Genomic DNA, 18,853 nt, shown 5'->3' on the forward strand with positions numbered 1-18,853 from the left:
TTATTCACATAAGTAATCCCATTAATGCCAGTTGCATTATTCACATGAATAAAATTACACACCCGTGTGTTTGCAGGCCTGGGGTCTGAGTTGGGAACTTGTTGCTACATGCTTGAGCCTGCCAATGAGTAATTTACACACATGAAGTCCCAATGACACGTCAGTCCAACTACTCATGTGAGTAAAATTGGTCACATGCTGAAATGACACAAAAGCTAGTTTTTCTTACACAAGCAAGTAAGCAAATCAACAACAACAACAAAAAACCCACTAGAGTTTGATTTTATATTCTAACTAGAGGCAAGTCAGAGATGTTCATTGGATGGTGCCCTTTGGCTGATGTTTTCCTTGCTGGCATGAACTTCACTTTGCAAATTTACCACTCAGGTGCCATCTATTTCACCCCATTGCTGAAGTCAGCCTCATTCAGATAAAGGCCTTGCATTTGGATCCAGGAAGATGGAAGACACAGTAGCAGAATCCAATGTCTCTGCTAAAAGCAGAAGCTTCGTCGGCAAAGTCTGAGCCTGGAGCTGTGTCACAAAATAAACAGCTCCCCGAAGTGTTTAATTTAACAGAGACGGGAAAGAGATTTGAGCCAGTGTCTCTAACTCCACATTGCCAATTATGAAATTGATTTGAATCAGTCTCACAACTCCACATAACTAATTATAAAATTCCTACTTGACTCCCTGGCCCCAGACTATTTTAGCCGTTACGTAGTGTATGACTGTTTTTCACTTTCCTCTGTAATTTTCAGGAGCCTTCTCAAATTAAGCCCAGTTGAGGACCATGCAGTTCTAATTAGCATGTATAAGCCACATGCTCCATCCAACGGGGACTTGTCTTTACTTCCTGAAAAATCGGCTGGCATTATGAAGGCTGAAAAGATAATGTGTGAGTGAGCAGAGGTCAAAGGCCTGCTCTCAGAGTTCATCTCACACCCACAGAGAGCTGATGAGCCGTGGTATTCAGGCAGCTCCTTCTCCCTCGGAGACAAACCAAAAGGGCATAACGGGGGCCAGCTTTTCAGAAGAGCTTAGCTTCCATTCAGGCACCAGAATCAGAGCTCGGCCTCTCAGATGCACATTGGGTGCTGAACGTTTCTGGACATTTGGCCACAAGTGTCGCCCTGGGAGCTGCCGGCTGCCCTTATGTAGGTGCCTCAATGGGAGAGGGGCTTTTTTGAAAACCCGCCTGTAATCATGGGTGCAAAGCAGGGAGTGCATCAGACAGAGCTGGGGTTTGAAGTGGGGGGTCTCCCACATCAGATGAGTGCCTTAGCCACCAGGTTGTAGAGGCATTCTCACACTCTGTTGGAGCTGTTGCACTTTGCAAGTAGGGTACTCACCCGGACAGGGGGAGACACAGGCTCAAGTTCCTTCTTTGATTCTGAGTGTCTTTAACCCACTCTCCCACTGCCCAGGTAAGATCCCTAACCACTGGGCTATTGGCTATTCTGGTTGCTCGCTCCTTTGGACCAGACAGTCCGCCCTCAATCTGAGAAAACTTCCCAGCAAAATTTTTTGTCAAGACCAATATATTTCTGCAAAAAGTTTCCGTTTTGACAAGCTGCCATTTTCCAGTGAAAACATGTTTCATCGAAACATTCCCAACCAGCTCAGGTGCTGAGTCCTTGACAATCTACCACCAGGCTCTTCTGAAAATCTAGCCCTCTCAAGAGGATATTTATAAAGGGAAAAGTGGGAGCTAGGGGTTTAAACGGAGACAGAATGAGAGAAAATGTACCTGCAAATAAGCAGAGTGATTCCTCAGATCAAGTCACCTGTTATTTTCCAACACTGTCAGCATGGACTGATCCCCTCACCTCATCATAAACTAGCCACCAGTTTGCATGAAAATAGACTCGTGCTGACCGATAAGTGGTTAAAGTGTGTAGGATTCCATTGCAATGTAAGTCACACATTGATTGCTCGCTGTCCCATTTTGATGAGTCCATTTGTGTCAGTTAAAGAGAAGGTTTTATGCCCATAATTGGCAATGTAAAGATCATTTAAAGCACCAAAATATAATAGTCCATATTATCCTGATATTGCCTGGGCAAAATTCAGGCTTGTCAGGTGATTTTAAAGTCAGAATTTTTGTCAATTGGCATCTCAGTTTCTCTCTTATTCCCAACCAAACGTGAGACCAGAGTATGCCCTCCCATCAGTGTAGCGAAAAGGAATCTCTATGGTGGATTTGAACAGCTCCTCTGACAGAGTCTCCCATATCATTCCATTGAGAGGAAGATTGGAGTTTTCCTCCACCAGAGAAAGTCATGGGTAGATCCAGAGGGATCTGCAGGAGTCAGGGACAGCTGTGCTTGTGGCATGGGGACTCTGCAGGAAGCCGCAGAAAAGCTAACACAGCTCTGGGCTGTATCTGTTATGATCTGTCTGATCTATTTGCCAAAACAATTCAAACCACCTCTCCATGGTTTACCAATAAACTACTTGAAGTGTGTAACTTTTGCTTGTTTGGACTGATACCTACATACTTGACTGAGGTAACAGACATTTTACTTTTACCACCAAGTTCTAAGTATATATTGTACCCCGGCCCATCAGGTACAATGGCTAGACTTGGATAGAAACTCAAAGTTCTGCCTTTAAAAAAAACCCACTAAAACTTGCTGAAGTATTCTAAAGAATCATTTCCCTTTTTTTTTTTTTTGATCTGTGCAATGTAAAGGAACACAAGCATCTCTGTATCGCAGCCTCTCGCAGTTAAATATAAAGTACATCTGGACACAGCATTGAAGATCCATCTTCCAGGGGCAGCACACAAAGCAATTGACATAATAAAATAATACTCTGATTGGAATTCCAGATAGGTTTTAAATCGTAGACATGCTCTGAATCCTTTGCAGAGAAAGCAAGATCTCCATCAAAGATAAGCCTAATTTCATCCAGGATCTGTATAATACATGCCATGAAAATGAGAAAAGGCAGCCTTTTACAGGGCAGGAGCAACAATAATAAATAAAAGTTACAACGAATGCTTTGGCGGCATTTTCAGTTACTTCTAAGTTAAGGGTGTGAAGCGCGTTCTGTAGAGAGGACTGAATTCCTGTTTTAATTATGATCAGTGGGTTGGGTTCTAAATTTAGGGCCAGCTGCTACCATTGAAACCCAGTGATGTCAGCAGGAAGTTTGCACAAAGATCAAGGGTAGACAATGACCTTTCTGGAGCAACTAAACTACATGAGGCTGAAGCCCACAATATGATCCTGAACACACTAGTTATGAACAATACCTGCCCCTGTGTGACTTTTGCAACAAGCCTCAAAATCAAACTTGAACTAGGGAAACTCATTCCCTAAAGATCAAAGCAAAATATATCACAGGTCTCATCAAAAGTTTCTCTTGGCCCAAAATGAGTTTGAACAACCCCCTCCCCCCCCCCCCCCGGTTTGAATTTTGTACGTGACCCTGAAACCACGCAAGGTTCACGTCATTTCAGGTTTTGCAATGGAAGCTTCACACAGCTTTATTGGGGATCCCCTTTCTTACAACAGCACCAGTACTTCAGCTGCAAGCTCATTGGGGGCAGGGACCACCTTTTGGCTCTGTGTTTGTATAGCATCTAGCAGAATGGGGTCTGGTCCATGGCTGGGGCTCCTCAATGCTATGGAAATACAAATAAATAATACAGGTATAATATTCTCTGACCTCATTTGAACACCAGCTACTCTTGGAAAATAGCGGTGAGATCCAATGCTGGGGTTTTTAACCTGTTGTTCTGCTGAAAGGTGCTAATGGCTGTCAATCAGCAGGATCTTAGATCCAGCCACAAGCCTCATTAAAGCCAATGATAGCAACAGTAGCTGCAGACAACTGGGAGATAACCCAAAGTAATAGGTGGCATGGCAGAGCTGAGCTAAGCTGTGGGAGGGAGGAGTTTCTGTTTGCAAATGCAGTGGCTAGGATATCATTAGCAGGCTGTGTGTGGTGAAGGCAAAAGCCAGAAGGATTTGTGGGCATGACCCCAAAAGGAAGCAGAGAGACAGGGCTGCTTGTGCACAGAGCTCGCTTGAGAGGCAGACTTGGGGATGTCCGAGCAAGGAAACAGCCTGCTCCTGTTTGTTTCTACTGGACTCAGATCAACAGGACTTTGTGTAAGGTTTTTTTGTGGGTTTTTTTTGTGGGGGAAGGGAAATAAATAAGACTATACCTGACTCAGCACTGATTTCTCACCCTCGCGGAAACAACCCTGCCAGGCCCCGAATACTGCTGAACCGCCCAGGCCAAAGAGGAAGACAGAGCAATTGGCAGTGTGCAGTGCAGCACCCCAGCTGGGAAGCACTGTCCTCCAGGGACAAACCTGGCGGAGTTCTGCAGGGATTGGGTGATTGGTTGTTCTGGGAGAGGCCGGGTTAACGTGTTTCAGTTGGTGGCAGAGAGGTGGTGATTAAATTGGAGTGTGACTGGGCAATATTGCTCAGTACAATGCTTCCTGTGGTCAAGCTGTTGGGTTTGCAGAGTTGTGGAGTATTGGTAGGGGAAAATTGCGTGGGACCGGGAGATTTGTACTAGGGGTCATGTAGAGTTGGTGCAAACTACAGAAACAAACAAAAACAACAGGAAGCATGGATTTTAAATAACTGTATTAATACTGACATAATCCACATACAGAGAAAAGCTTTACATAGCTATCTAAGATGGACCTCATTGCTGGAGAATCACCACCTTTAATGTATCTAGACTCACAACACCTCTGCGGGGCAGGGAAGTGTTGTGATCCCCCCATTTGACTGACATTTCAAGTGACTTGCTCAAGGTTGCACAGGAAGCCTGTGGCGAAGTAGGACATTGAACCGTGGGTTTCCTGAGAGCCCAGCTAGCATCCGAATGACTGTCCCGTCCTTCTTCTCACTTATGTCCCTGACTCCAGAGCAGCCGCTCTACTCTATCCCCCACTGTTCTTCTTGGTGACAGCCAATGGCGAAGAGCTTCCAGCGTATTTGAACAGCAAGTATCAGGAGATGTCACCAACTTCGCAATATAGATATAAAATAAACCTAGAACAAGAACTGTAAGACTGGGGCAAGACCAATCTGATATGCCAGTTTTACATGTTTACCAGGTTGCTAATAACAAAATAAGTAAAAAACCCATTGTTTAGAAAAATACAATTTTTTTTTTAACACCGCAATATCCCTTTAACAGATGGCGCTTATGTTGGTATCTTGGCTACTTGTATCCGAGCAGTCTGAGCCTACATCTGTACTCGCATCTGCATTGTCAGCCCCAGTCTGATCTTTGGCAAAGTTGATGAAAACCTAAAAGTTTAAAGGAAAATATTGGTTATGTGACAAACCTAAAAAAATAAGTCAAGAAATGGACAAAAAAGCCTTTTTTTTTTATATGGACCATAGTCCTGGGAGGGAGGGATTCTGTGGTTGGGATGGGATTTCCAAAAGGAGTCTGAGAAACCTAGGTCCCAAATGGGATTGGGGCACTTACATGTCTTGGGCTGCTTTGCAAAGCCCAGCTTTAATGTATACTTTATATATACACATGTATACCTATACACACACATCTACCTATATATTTATATGTGTACATGCGCAATCCTATACATACACATACACACACATCTACGTTATATACACACACCCTTCCATTCTACACACACACACACACCCCCTATTACACACATCTACACACACAATTCACTCTCAGAATCGCATCTAGGATTGCAGGGTAATAGTTTTGCTTCCAGATCCATTCACTTTGCACTACTCTGCTGGCACAAAGGGGCTGGACAGCTGCCCTATCGGATCAGTTGAGGATTCACCTGTCACAGAGGAATCGCCAGGTGGCATAAAAACTAGATAGCTCCACCACACCCCAGGGACTAAAAGTGGGTCATCTTGGGGGCATGACTGCAGAGCCTAGTGCTCCAGCTATCCCCTGCCAATGGGATGGTCCAAGCAGGCCTAACTCAAGGTAGCCCTTAAACTTGGGTTCCTCCTACAATATTGTATACTGGTGAAAAAAGTTTTGAAGTGGAAATGGAGGGAATGTAACTATGGCACCACATTACAAACAATCATAAACAAAATGAGTATTACAACAGAATCTAGATGCCCCAACTGAGATCGGGGCCTCATTATATAACTATATAGAGGCAGATCCTCAGCTGGCATACGTTGACGTAGCTTCACTGAAGTTCATGAAGCTATGACAACCTGCATCGGTTGAAGATCTAGTTCATACTAAGAAAAGAGCAGCCATAAAGAGCTGGCAGTCTAAATAGACAAGCAAAAGCTGGGAGAAAGGAATATTATCATTTTACTGATAGGGAATGAAGCACAGAGAGAGAGTGAATAACTTCTGAAGTCAATGGCAGGGCCAGATACTGAAGCCACAGATCCTGACTGCCAGTCTGGGTCCCTAACCACAAGACCACTCTTCTCTTCGGAAAAATGTGGGTTGAAATTCTGCCTTCATTTACACTTATGTAGTCCCACTGAAATCATGACAGTACTGAACCAGCGTGACTGAGGGCAGACTAAGTCCTTTGTGCCACGTTTTCATGTGTGTCACACACAACTTTGCTTGTGCGTTTTACCAGCGCTACCATATGCATCTGGAGACAGAAGTGCGAGAAGATGCACGTACAGGTGTGCGCACTCAAAAGGCGAGCGGAATGAAGCCCCTTTCAATATGTGGTCCAATGTGTCTGGTAATCAGTTCATGTCTGAAACGTATGCTGAATTTCTTACCTCCTCTAGAGTGGTTTGACTCACTGAGAAGTGCCTGATTTTGAAGGCTATTTTGTTGGTTTCCAGAAGATCAAATATGTTTGCTACTCCTCCTGCGGAGATGGGCACGTGATATTCCACCATGTTGAGATGCCGGTCCTGTGGGAACAAGAGCAGAGTGACAAAGTCAAGTCACTGCCACCTGTAAAAGGTCCCGGCAGGCCATACAGCTGCTTGGGTGGTAGTATAAAAAGGTAGGGGAAGCTGACTCAAAACGGAATTAAGGGGGAGGATGTGTCTTCTCCCTTTCTGACTCACTCAAGTGAGAAAAGCCTATGGGCAATGACTGCCTAGTGCAGCAGTTCTCAAACTTCATTACACCGTGACCCCATTCTGACAAAAAAAATTACTACATGAACCCCAGTGCCCTGGGTGACTCAGAATAGTTAGTATTTTAAATAAGAAGTGCTTCAGCCCCCCACTGCCGCCTCTGAAGCTGCGGGCTAGGGTTTCAGCCCCACCACCAACCCCAGAGCTCCGGGCTGGGTCTTTCTGCCCTGGTGACCCAATCCAAATGGGGTCTCAACCCAGTTTGGGGTCATGACGCACACTTTGAGGACCGCTGGCCTCATGTGTTTCCAGTGAGTTGCTTTATGTTTGTGGTACTCTTTGGTGGCCAATAAACAAGCCCTGAGGAACAGGGGTCTGGAGTTTTATTTCCCTTTCCTGGCTGGTAAAGCTACTCCCCAGCTGATGTGCTAGTTAGTCCATTCTGTAATGTCAGCTAGCCTCGGTGAAGACTGAGAAAGCTGGAGAAGAAATTTCTTGCATGGGAAATATTGTTGTGCAACAAATATCAGGTATTTTCTGGAATCTATGTGAGGATCCAACTAAAACTTCTATTATCTTAGGCTTTTGGGGAAGACTAAAGTGCATGACGGACTAGCGTCTTTAGCGAAGATGTGGTATTTCCAATTTGTGGTTTGGATGGATGACTTTGAAAGTTGGGGTTACGCTAGAGGGTTGGCTGGTCCTGCTTCAACACTGTGTTACTCCACCTTGATGCCAATGTAATTCTATTACCAGAGGCACTGAATAATCCCAGCTCCCACTGAAAACAAGTGGAGCTAGACAACTAGGGAGGTGGTGGAATCTCCTTCCTTAGATATTTTTAAGGTCAGGCTTGACAAAGCCCTGGCTGGGATGATTTAGCTGGGGATTGGTCCTGCTTTGAGCAGGGGGTTGGACTAGATGACCTCCTGAGGTCCCTTCCAACCCTGATATTCTATGATTCTATGATTCTAACTCCAGCCTTCTGTAGTACTGACATCAGTGGGATTACTCAAGTGAGTAAGGAGTTGCCAGATTAGACTCCTCTCTTGCATGCTCACTGTTACCATTTGGCTGTGTTTTTAAAACCACCTAGGAAATCTGGATGCTCTAATTCCATTGAAATTAATTGGACCTCGGTGTCCAAACCCTTTTGGCAGCTCTGTAAATCTGAGCCTTGCCTCTGCTTTGGAAGAAGGAGTTGGGTGTACAATTCCCTTATGCTTTGAGAGCATAATGCTCTGGGCAGCTATTGCTGAGTCAAAGCTGTGGTCAGAAGAAGCTTACAAGATATCCATTGTGAATATAACAGGTTTGATACGGGATTCCATTCTCAGTTCCCCCAGCATCTGGTCTGATCTATCCTGCTTACCTTCAGGCATGTATCTGGAAAGTGGGACTGCATTAACTCCGTCAGAGCCTCCGTGCTGACCTCGCTGCTCATCAAGTGCATCTTCACGGTGAATCCTCTTCCAAACCTAGACAGAAAATCAGAATGCATGCTGCACAGCAGGTACGGAACAGACACAAGAGAGTCAAGTAGCCTTGGTGGAAGCTCTCGTGAAACAAAGCCAGCCCCCGAGTAACTCCAGTGAGGTCAACAGCATCATGCTAGGAATAAATCTGGATCAGCAATCCAGCCAGGGTGATCATTAATAAGCTGTGAAGTTCATCACTATCATATGTTTTTAATTTCCATATTAAAGTCGACCAAGTTATTGTGTCATCTGTGCAGAGGAACATGCCTCTCAAACACTGAACAAAAGCTTCATGGAGGCCGAACATGCATTATTGAGAGAGCTGGTCGACAATTTATTAACAAAATGTTTTTTTGTTGGCACGTGTCGATTTGTAGAAAGCTCTCAGGTCCTGGGTGGGTGGGAGAGGGAGAGAGAACTCCCAACCAACCCCAGAAAAGCCAAGTGACTAGAGCACTCACTTGGGATGGGGTGACCCTGGTTCAAGTCCCTGCCTGTTGTGGACTAGGCCCTTGAACTTGGTCCCCCTCACTACAGCTGAGTGTTGGCTAGTCTGGGGTGGGCCTCTCTCACTCTCAGACATGATGAAAAGCCTTGGGTTTGTTCAGCTGCAGAATGAAACCCAATGCCAAAACCCCAACATTCATCACAAAACAGAACTCTTGTTTGCCAGCCAGCCCCCTGCCATTATTTATCACAGATTCTCAGAAACAAAAGACAGAAAGGCTTTCAGTGACGTCCAGGGTTTGTTCACTACGTGCTAATGCCCTGAGTACACACAGCTAGATCCTCAGCTGACGTAAATCAGCATCCTTCAGTGGAGCTCCACTGTTGTTCATTAGCTGGGCATCTGGCTCTAAAGGCAATACAGTGAAAGGACAGTAGATACATTTTACTGACCTGGTCTTAATATGCTGCAAAGAGCCAAGGCACTGGAAACGTCCATTCACCATAATAGCCAGCCTGGTACAGAGAGCTTCACATTCTTCCATGCTGAAAAGCAAACAAAGAAACTCTATTCCAGGAGTGGCCAAACTGTGACTTGTGAGCCTCATCTTTCATAGTTAAAGTGCGGCTCGCAGAGCACTCCCGCTTCCCCCATTCTCAACCTACCACACTGTGGGGGGTGGGGGGGAGAGCTCAGGACCTCTGCCTTACAACAGGGTGGTGGAGTAGGGGCTTCTGCCCTGTCGGGAAGGGGAGTCTCGGGGCTTCAGTCTGGCAGGGTGCACCTCCCATGGCTCGGGGGCCTCAGCAGGAGTGGAGCTGAAGCCCCAAGCCCCGGCAGGTGCTTCCCGCGGGGCAGAAGCCCCAATCCCCTGCAGGCATGCCCGGACTCTCAAACTTCTGAAGATTGTCATATGTGGCTCAGAGGATCGGTAAGTTTGGCCACCCATGCTCTATACAGTCACTGAATGGGAATAAAAGAAACTCTAATGGCCAGAACATTAATGGTTTCCCATGAGCTATTCAGGAGATTAACATGTAACTCATCATCTTAATCACCTCACCTCAAATCTCTATCTGGCTCCTATTCCACTAGAATAGGGAGGGCCCAGGACCTCAAAGATATTTAAGGGAGTTAAATGCCTAAATACCTTTGAGGATCTGGGCCAAGGATCCATTCAGTGCAAAGCAATCACACATTTCCAGGAAGTGTTCAGCATTTCCTGGATGATCTTCCTGGATTTTGTTATTACATGTTATTACAGGTGGATGTTACTAAAGATGGGCTCAAGCAGCATAATGCAGATCCAGATACATTTTTCTGCTGCTGTGATTCAGGATTAGGATTCAGTCCATTATACAGACTTGGAAAACTTGGAACTGGAAATGTGTTTAAATTTCAGTGCCCCCAAAGTTCCAAGTACCGAGGGAACACTGGGGGCACTGAAATTTGGCGGGCCGAGGGACATACTGGCCGCCGCTTCCAGCAGCTCCCATTGGCCTGGAGCAGCGAACTGCGCCCACTGGGAGCCGCGATCGGCCGAACCTGCGGACGTGGCAGGTAAACAAACCGGCCGGGCCCGGCAGGGGCTTTCCCGGAACAAGCGGCGGAACAAGTTTGGGAACCACTGGTCTAGGGTGTTCCAAAGTGCAGTTTGAGTTTGGGCTCAATAAAGCATAAAGGCAGCCAGTAAACTCTACCTGTGGGAAGTGAGTATCACGGAACATTGGTTCTGGACTTCCTCGGTGATGATTTTCCAAAGGTGTCGTTTAGCATTAGGATCCATTCCAGAGCTTGGTTCATCCTTTAAAAAACAACAAAAAAAAAAACAGATTGTAAGTTTAAATAGGAAAGAAAATGTCATTTCTCTTCCTCTCCATATCGGCTCTTTGTTTAGAATTGTCATCACAGACCCTACAACTTCCAGTACAACCACTTAGCTCTTATATGGAGCTTTTGGTCCGTATTATTGGTATGTCTGATGGAAGTGCCTAGGATGAGACGCCCTGGTGCTAGGCGTTGTACAAACACATACGAAGAGGAAGTCTCTTCTCCAAAGAGCTTACAAACTAAATAGATACAGAGGGGAAGTGACTTGCCCAAATTCACATAGCAGGTTTGTGGCAGAGCCCTCTCCACAGCTAAGGACCTTATCTGAACATTAAACTAATTTCGAAACACTCTGGCTGCCTAGAGGATTTGGAAACGCACTTCCCATTCATTTCAAAATATCAATTAATTTGAAAATCTCAGCCTTACTCTTCCTAGCGCAAAACTGACTCTGATAAACATCCCTCTATGTAGATGTTCTATTTCACACTTCTATAAATAACAACTTATTAGTAAATTGTAGCTGTGATCCAAACATGAGGTAATACCAGACTGGCTCTTTGTCTCCACACCTATCTGTCTTCTGGGTAATATCTGCTTCATTTATGGACAAAACAAGTTTTCTGTCTTCAGGATTGCATCGACAATAAGCTACAGATGAGTAACAGTATGTCGTGCCCCACCTCATTCATCATCAACAAAATTACCAGCCAGCTTCCTATTGTAAAATTGTTATTGTTGGTGACAATGTATTATATGAAGCAGAAAGAAAACAGCTTGTTATTCAGAAAGCAGCTTGTGCTTAGACAACCTCCTCTTCTCCCTTTTTATTGAGATTTTATATGTAAAAAGAGAAGTTAGAAGGAATTATATAAATTTAGGGGTGGCGCTTCAACGGGTGTGAATCAGAGCTGTACCCATCTGGCCCAATGTTTGGAAAACTGATCACTAAGTATTGCAGAATTTACAACACAGCAGCGGCAGGTGGTCTGGTACTTTGTGGGGTTGGTTTCTGCAGTTTAAAAGACTTACGTTACCTGTGGTGTGACTGAGTGAATGTGCTATGAATGGCGTCCGAAAGATCATCTTCTCTTGGTTCCCCCCCCTTCTCTGTTATGTTTATTTATGCTGAAACATTTTTCTGATCCTCTCACACTTCCTTTTCTTTCCTACGAGCCCAAAGAGTGCTGACGTGTGGGAATAAGGCTGGTTGCCTTAACAACAATTAGGCAGAAAAGACTGGGACTAATTGCCCTGATTTAATCCTGAAAGGCCAGGTGAGGCTTGTTGAGGAAAGCAGAGAATGAGGCCAATCGGAGCAGGGCCAGAGAAAAGCAATTGCTTAGATGGTATGGGGGTAATTTAAACATTGGCCACTTCTGGATGCCGAGTGAACTAAACCTGGTGTGCTAGGGCTATGCCCTGGAGAACTGCAAGCTGAAAAGCCTGACTGGGAAATTTGAACTGCGACTTTGGGTGTGCATGTATGGAATGTTTTGTGTGCATCCTTTCCCGGCTGTCTAAAACTTGTGGGTAACCCACGAGAGAGAAACCCCTGTGACTCTTACATCAAAGCCAGACCCACTGCTTGAGGCATCTCTTTGACACCATCAAATGGCAGTTTGCACAAAGAGAACATTTGTAGTTATGATCCTACTTCAGAGCAAAACTCCAGTATAATGTAAGAAGAAAATGTTAAGCTACATTTAGGTGAAACATTCTAATATACTCCATGTGGCAAGAGATATATGCTTTCTAGATTGTATCTTAAAGGAACACTACCGTTCTGGTTCTGTTTTTCACACCATGGCAATTTGGGGCCACTGGTACAGACTATCTGCTCCTTTCATCCCCTTCTTGCTATTCCAGGGAGGGCGTGATCACATCTTAAATCTGATATGGACATTGTAGATAGACAATAAGTATGGAATACTGTGATGGCATTTTCGGTTCCTTTCCTTTTAAGAGCAATAGGTAGACACCATGTAGTATCTGTGAAGGAGCACTCATGCAGAGCCTCTGGATTTCTCTCTACCGCTGCTCGTCTGAAGTGGGGGCATTTAAGACATGTACAGTCAGGAGGATAATGATCTCCGTATACAGCACTGGTTAGACCACGCTTGGAATACTTCATACAGTGTCCACATTTTGAAAAGGCTATTGGAAAATTGCAGAGGGTGCAGAGAAGAGCCACTAAATAATTTGACGACAGGAACAAAGAATACCTTAGAGTGAGAGACTTAAAATGCTCCATCTGTTTAGCTTACCAGAAAGAAGATTGAGAGGTGGCTTGATTAAAATATGTAAGTACCCTCCTGAGGAGAATATAGTGGGAACTAAAGTGCTCTTTAATCTAGCTGAGAAAGGCATAACAAGAACCAATGGCTGGAAGGTAAACACCAGATGAATTCAAATGAAAAATAAGGCTCAAATTTGTCAGCGAGGCTGATTAACCATTGGAACAAGCTACCAAGGGAAGCGGTGGATTTTTCATCTCTTGATGTCTTCAAACGAAGACTCGATGCCTTTCCGGAAGAAATGCTTAAGTCAAACACAACTTATTAGGCTCAGTACAAGGGTAACTGGGTGAAATCCCAAGACCTGTGTTATACATGTTGACCTGTGACTCCTGACCAGATCCTACAGAGGTTATAAGCCAAGCTTGATATATATGTATAAAATATTGCATGTAATAAAATTGCTTTTATTAGTTATGAGTGACCTAGGGTTATAAGATTTAGTAACGAGTGCATTACAATACACATGTGCACAGCAAAGAACAAATTAAAGGAATGCTAATGAACTTCTAGGGGATTTTTAGTATGTGTAACCATGAGGTTAACTTCTTTAATATATTGGAAACACAAGGAAAAGTATTGATGCAAAAAGCCATGTCAATGATCATAACAGCAATTAGGGTTTCCTGGACACCCATAAATGGACCGAAGGCCAGAAAATGATCTAACCATGCTCATGGGACATGTGTGGGTGTTCAGGGGAAGAAAGTCTGAGACATAAAATAAGGTGTAAATCCAACCTTTAATTGGGATCATCAGAATGACACAGTTAGCGACAGCCAAAACCGTCATCACCACTTATTTTTCTTTCCATCTTCACGTCTAATGGCCTCCATAAGGTTGCAAGTAAGCACAATGCAGTAAACCACTTTGCTGTACTTATGCATATTGATTTTTCTATCATTTCAGTTATATTTGTCTCTACTAACTAAAGTCCAAAGTTTGTGTGTGTGCTTCACCAATCTCCAACTCAGCAACATTTCTTACATAGCTGCTGAGTAAAAGAACCTGTGATGAGTGACTGATGCAATTTGTACTTTAAACTTATCCAAGGCTACAGACGGGAGGTCAGAATAGATGATAGAATGGTTCCTTCTGGCCTTAAAAGCTACGCATTTTTTCATCGCAAAATTTCTGATTTCTTACCAGCAATAGAATTGATGGATTACCAATGAGGGCCAGAGCAGTTGATAACTTTCTATTAGTGCCATAGCTGCATGTCGAGGTGACTCTGTCTTTGTACGGCATCAGATTAAGTCTATGAAGAAGCTGATGTACAATCTGTGGGTACAAATAATAATAATAATAATAAAAACTTGGTTTACATTGAGAATTAGACCACCATAGAATATCTGGAACAAGTATGTATTTGCCAACAATTCAGGACCCAATCCTCAACAGGTGCAAATCAGTGTAGCTCCAATGACTTCAACACAGCTACACCGATTTACATCAGGAGGGATCTAGCCCTCAGTCTCTGGCGGTTCAGATACTATAATTAAATGTCCTTTGAAATAGCATATTGCTGCCAGGTTGGGTTTCACTCCACAGAAGTCTTTGAAGTGTGGAGACTTGCTTTGAAATACCCGTTAAAATACATAGGAGTTCAACGATTTCACAAAGACCCCTTGGGATTAAAACATCAGGGACACAACCTTTACTAATCCCTTTTACAAATTCCGGCTTCACTTGTTCATTTAGGACTTGATCTAGTAAACACTTACTACTGAAGTCAATGGGAGTATTTGCACAGATGTCTATGTAGGGAGAGTTTTAACAGCACGGCCCAGTTCTAAGTCAATTCCATACCGTGACCCCATGTTACAAAACAGTCAAGTTCTGTGACCATCCCACAACGATCTAGCCATAAAGCAATGAAGTCCCAGGTTGGAAATTCATGATTGTTATCCTCATTGTTTATTATTACACATAATGGCCTTGATCAAGACCACTGAAGTCAATGCAAAGACTCTCACTGACTTGACTGGGTCCCAAGGGAACTCTACAGTCAAATGGGTCTACTCACTCCTTTAATCTGTTTCTCTGGGGTGCCGTGTAGCCGAGCATAGTAGTACATGTGCTCTTCCACTGTCAGCAAGTCATCCAAGGCATCTTCTTGAGGGCAGTAGCCGAAGAGCGACCAGTGGGTGTCATCAATGTCACTCAGGGATCTGGATCAGGAAAGGTGAAAGGTCATTTTATAAACACTTCATAAGTCTCCTATATGCTCTATTAAACAGGAAGGAAACGTATCCCCCACTGGGGCAGGAATGCTTTTAGTTCATGATAGCAAGGCCTATGCAGATCTGACATTCTTAGCTCCTGAAAGGAAGGATTGTGTGTCTCACACTGAGTAGTACCTCACACTGCTTGTACGTCCAGTGGTTTTGATGGGCCAGTTTCCAGTGGCCTTACTCATGTTTAAAGCTAAGATTTAGACATGGGTATTTTTAGTAAAAGTCACGGACCGGTCATGGGCAATAAACAAAAATTCACCTGTCCGTGACTTTTACTATAAATGCCCATGATGACTAAATCTCTGTGCTGTGGGGCCCCGTTCCAGCAGTGGAGGCTGACTGCCCCACAGTGGCCTGCTGCTCCAAGGCCCCCAGAGGCCGCTCTCCTGAAAGCCTCCAGGGCCGCTGCTCTGGCAGCCCCCGGGACCGCTGCTGCTCCAGCGGTCCCCACGGCCGCCCCTGGGACCAATGCTTTGGCCCTCCCTGGGGCCATTGCTCTGGCCACCCCCAGGACTGTTGCTTGGGTGATCCCCGGGGCCAACTGCTGGCACCGGGGACTGCCTGAGCAGCTGGTCCTGGGGCCACTCCAGCAGTGGCCAGTGTGACTGGCCCCTGGGCAGTCCTGCAGCTGCGGAAGTTACGGGGGTCACGGAAAGTCACAGAATCTGTGACTCCCATGACCTCTATGACAGACTCGCAACCTTACTCATGTTTAGTAGCACTTTACTCCATCATCAGACCCACCGATTTCAGTGGGACCAGTTGTGAAGCGTGATATTATTCAACAAGAGAAAGGGAGACAGAATCAGGGCCAGATTCTCATCTTACAGTGGTGTAAATCTGGAGAAACTCCATTGACACCAACAGAGTTGCACCAGTATAAAAATTTGTCAGTGAAATGAGACTCAAGACCCAAGGAAGTAAATATAATATTTTAAATGGCTGAATTTTCTGCTTTTTATTAAATCTAACTCTTTTTAATTTGCTTTGTTGATTCATCCAAGCCAGGGCAAATGACAAATTGTTTTCCAGACAGCCTTGTTGATACATCACTTCTGGATAGCTAATCCTCCATACCCAGTTTGATCCCGGACTCTCAATCTTCCACTGGTAGCCCCGATGTCTCCTGTTAGCATTTTAAAGATAGTTGTCTTTCCGGCACCGTTCACGCCAAGCAGCCCGAAGCACTGGTTTATGAGACAGAAAGAGAGACATTTAGCATGCTGCATTTAATGCTAACGTATTGCTATGCAGCGAGTGCTCAACGCGACTTGACACTTCTCCTCCCCTGGCCCTTGAGCAAGACGAATTATGGAAAAGCCTCAGGCAGTCAAAGTGCATATAAATATTATAATGGTGGTTGTTTATTGGGCAGTGTATTGCAGTGTGTATTAGGCTCCGCTGTTTAATATAGTAGGAAATAACGGATGTGTCTATAACACTAGCATTCCTTTTATTGCAAAGTGCATTTTCATATGTAGGCCATGTGAAGGATCAAATCCTGATCATTTTACTCTTGCAATCCCATGCTGCTGCAGCTTCACTGTTATTGGTACTTGCATTGGCCAGATTAAAGCTAGCTCAATATGTCCACGTGTGCTTCAGATCATACCTCCTACAGCAGTGTAGACAGACCACAAGTACTCCTTTTCTAGTCACTGTACAGACACTTAGTACCATTCTTAGGCCCTGGTCCTGCAGACACAGACAGATGGGAAAGGAAGCAAAGGTATAGAGGGAGAGAGAGTCAAATACACAAATGGCAGTTAGGAGTCTAATTCCCACTGGCTTTCATGGGATTTAGGGTGTATCTGCCATTTATGCCTTTGAAAATCTCCCCCACTGAGATCAGAGGCTAGATTTTCAAAGAGTGTCAGCTCCCATTTTCCCAGCATGCTAAGCTCTTCTGAAAATCTGGCTGTTGGTGTCAAACTGGGATCTCAGCAATTCTGAAAATCTGGCCTTGCCCAAGATCACCCAGCAGGCTAGTGGCAGAGACAGGAACGGAACCCAGGTCTCCTAGTCCCATCCATTGGACCACGCTGCCTCTCTAACTGCCCACCCCACTTTCCAAGCCCAATGCAGTCTGAATAAAGAGTCATGACTACTTTTCTAATGGTAACTGTAAATCCATGACAGACAAACAACCAATGATCAAGACCCCACTGTGCTAGACGCTGTATAAAAACACAGTAAAAAGATAGTCCCTGCTGGAGTTCATTCTCTAGATTATCATAGTTTCCCTCCCACCTTTCCTTTGTCTTGTCTATTTAAACTTTCTGAGGCAAGGACCATCTCTTGCTTTATGTCCATGCTATCCCTAGCACAAAGGGGTTCCGATTTCAGTTGGGTTCTCTGGGCTCTACTATAATACAAATAATCAATGATACTCAATAGATGGAGGTGATGAATACCAGAGGGAAGAAAGGAAGGATGAGGTACCAGTAAAGCAAGTTGTTGTCCAATAAGTTGCTGTCAGATGGTCTCCCTGAGTCTTAAGCAGGGACTGGGAAGACAATAGGAAGTGGCTTGGAGGACATTTTCTAGAGGAGAGGCTGCTACTGCCATAGCCTGCTTGCTTACCTCTCCTGCTGGGATTCCAATGCTGACATTTTTGACTGCCATGATCCTCCTGAGAGGAAGATGGTAGATCTTGGAGAGGCTCTGGAGTTGTACCACGTCGACGTCTGCTCGGCCAGACTCAACCCGCTCCCTCTCAGCCTGAACGTCTTTGTCTTCATCAGCTGCCTCCAGCAGAAGCGGTGGCCTGCCATGCACTTTGTTGAACAGGAATCTGAAGGCGTAGGAGACAGGTGATTTTACATTCCAGATCTGCATGTGCAGAGGACTTAGTGTCTTTTCAGTAAAATTGAAATGAGATCCTATTATACGCTCTCATTATATTAATTTAAAACTCTCTGCTATTAGTATTCCATGTACGAAGCTTAAAAACAAATGTTCTTTCTTTATGAAGCTTTTCCTTGTATTCAAGAAATGCATTGCTTTTGATGTCGGTCCTACATCATGGCAGCTTTCAGTTTTGGTGACAGTTTTTATCCTTTGAATTTGGGGGGCAGATCATGCATGAACTGAACCCAAATCAGCTTGGACTCAAGGTGCCACTGTATGAATTGAAGGGGCTCTGGATCTGCTGGCCCCAGAGCCACTCTTCCGATCAACCCATCAGCATCCCGTGGCACTGGAGACCTGAAATGGCAGCCCTTTGAGTTGCCTTTCCAACACAGAATGGATACAGTCAGCCAGGCCTGTTCTTTGAATTTGAACTCACTGGCCTACGCAGGTATTACAACAACGAATACCTCTCCCTTCCCGGGTACTGGAATTGTCCAGCACATGGAGAATTAGCGCAGGATAAGCAATTACTCCCAATGCCCATAGAGAGGGAGGTGCAACAAAAAATTAAGGTGCACACATTTCTATTAGTCATCACTATAACCACGGGTAGATATGGGAACTGCCAGCAGAGAGAGCTTACGCTGAGTTTGCAAAGCGTTGCGTAA

General features: G+C 44.7%; 1 protein-coding gene across 1 annotated transcript in view; it reads right to left on the reverse strand.

Moving 5' to 3' along the window:
- Positions 1–4,750: 4,750 nt before the first annotated feature.
- Positions 4,751–18,853, reverse strand: part of ABCA12 (ATP binding cassette subfamily A member 12) — a 125,272-nt gene continuing 111,169 nt past the window's right edge. Inside the window, exons 46-54 of the mRNA XM_074966903.1 lie at positions 17,916–18,126; positions 16,410–16,519; positions 15,122–15,266; positions 14,242–14,376; positions 10,669–10,772; positions 9,421–9,513; positions 8,415–8,520; positions 6,734–6,871; positions 4,751–5,284 (exon numbers count right to left, since the gene is read on the reverse strand). Of these exons, the coding sequence (XP_074823004.1) occupies positions 5,165–5,284; positions 6,734–6,871; positions 8,415–8,520; positions 9,421–9,513; positions 10,669–10,772; positions 14,242–14,376; positions 15,122–15,266; positions 16,410–16,519; positions 17,916–18,126 (1,162 nt within the window). The 3' untranslated portion in view covers positions 4,751–5,164. The remainder of the gene's footprint in view (positions 5,285–6,733; positions 6,872–8,414; positions 8,521–9,420; positions 9,514–10,668; positions 10,773–14,241; positions 14,377–15,121; positions 15,267–16,409; positions 16,520–17,915; positions 18,127–18,853) is intronic.

The sequence above is a fragment of the Natator depressus genome, chromosome 11 (genome assembly GCF_965152275.1).
Source record: "Natator depressus isolate rNatDep1 chromosome 11, rNatDep2.hap1, whole genome shotgun sequence".
Lineage (NCBI taxonomy): Eukaryota > Metazoa > Chordata > Testudines > Cheloniidae > Natator > Natator depressus.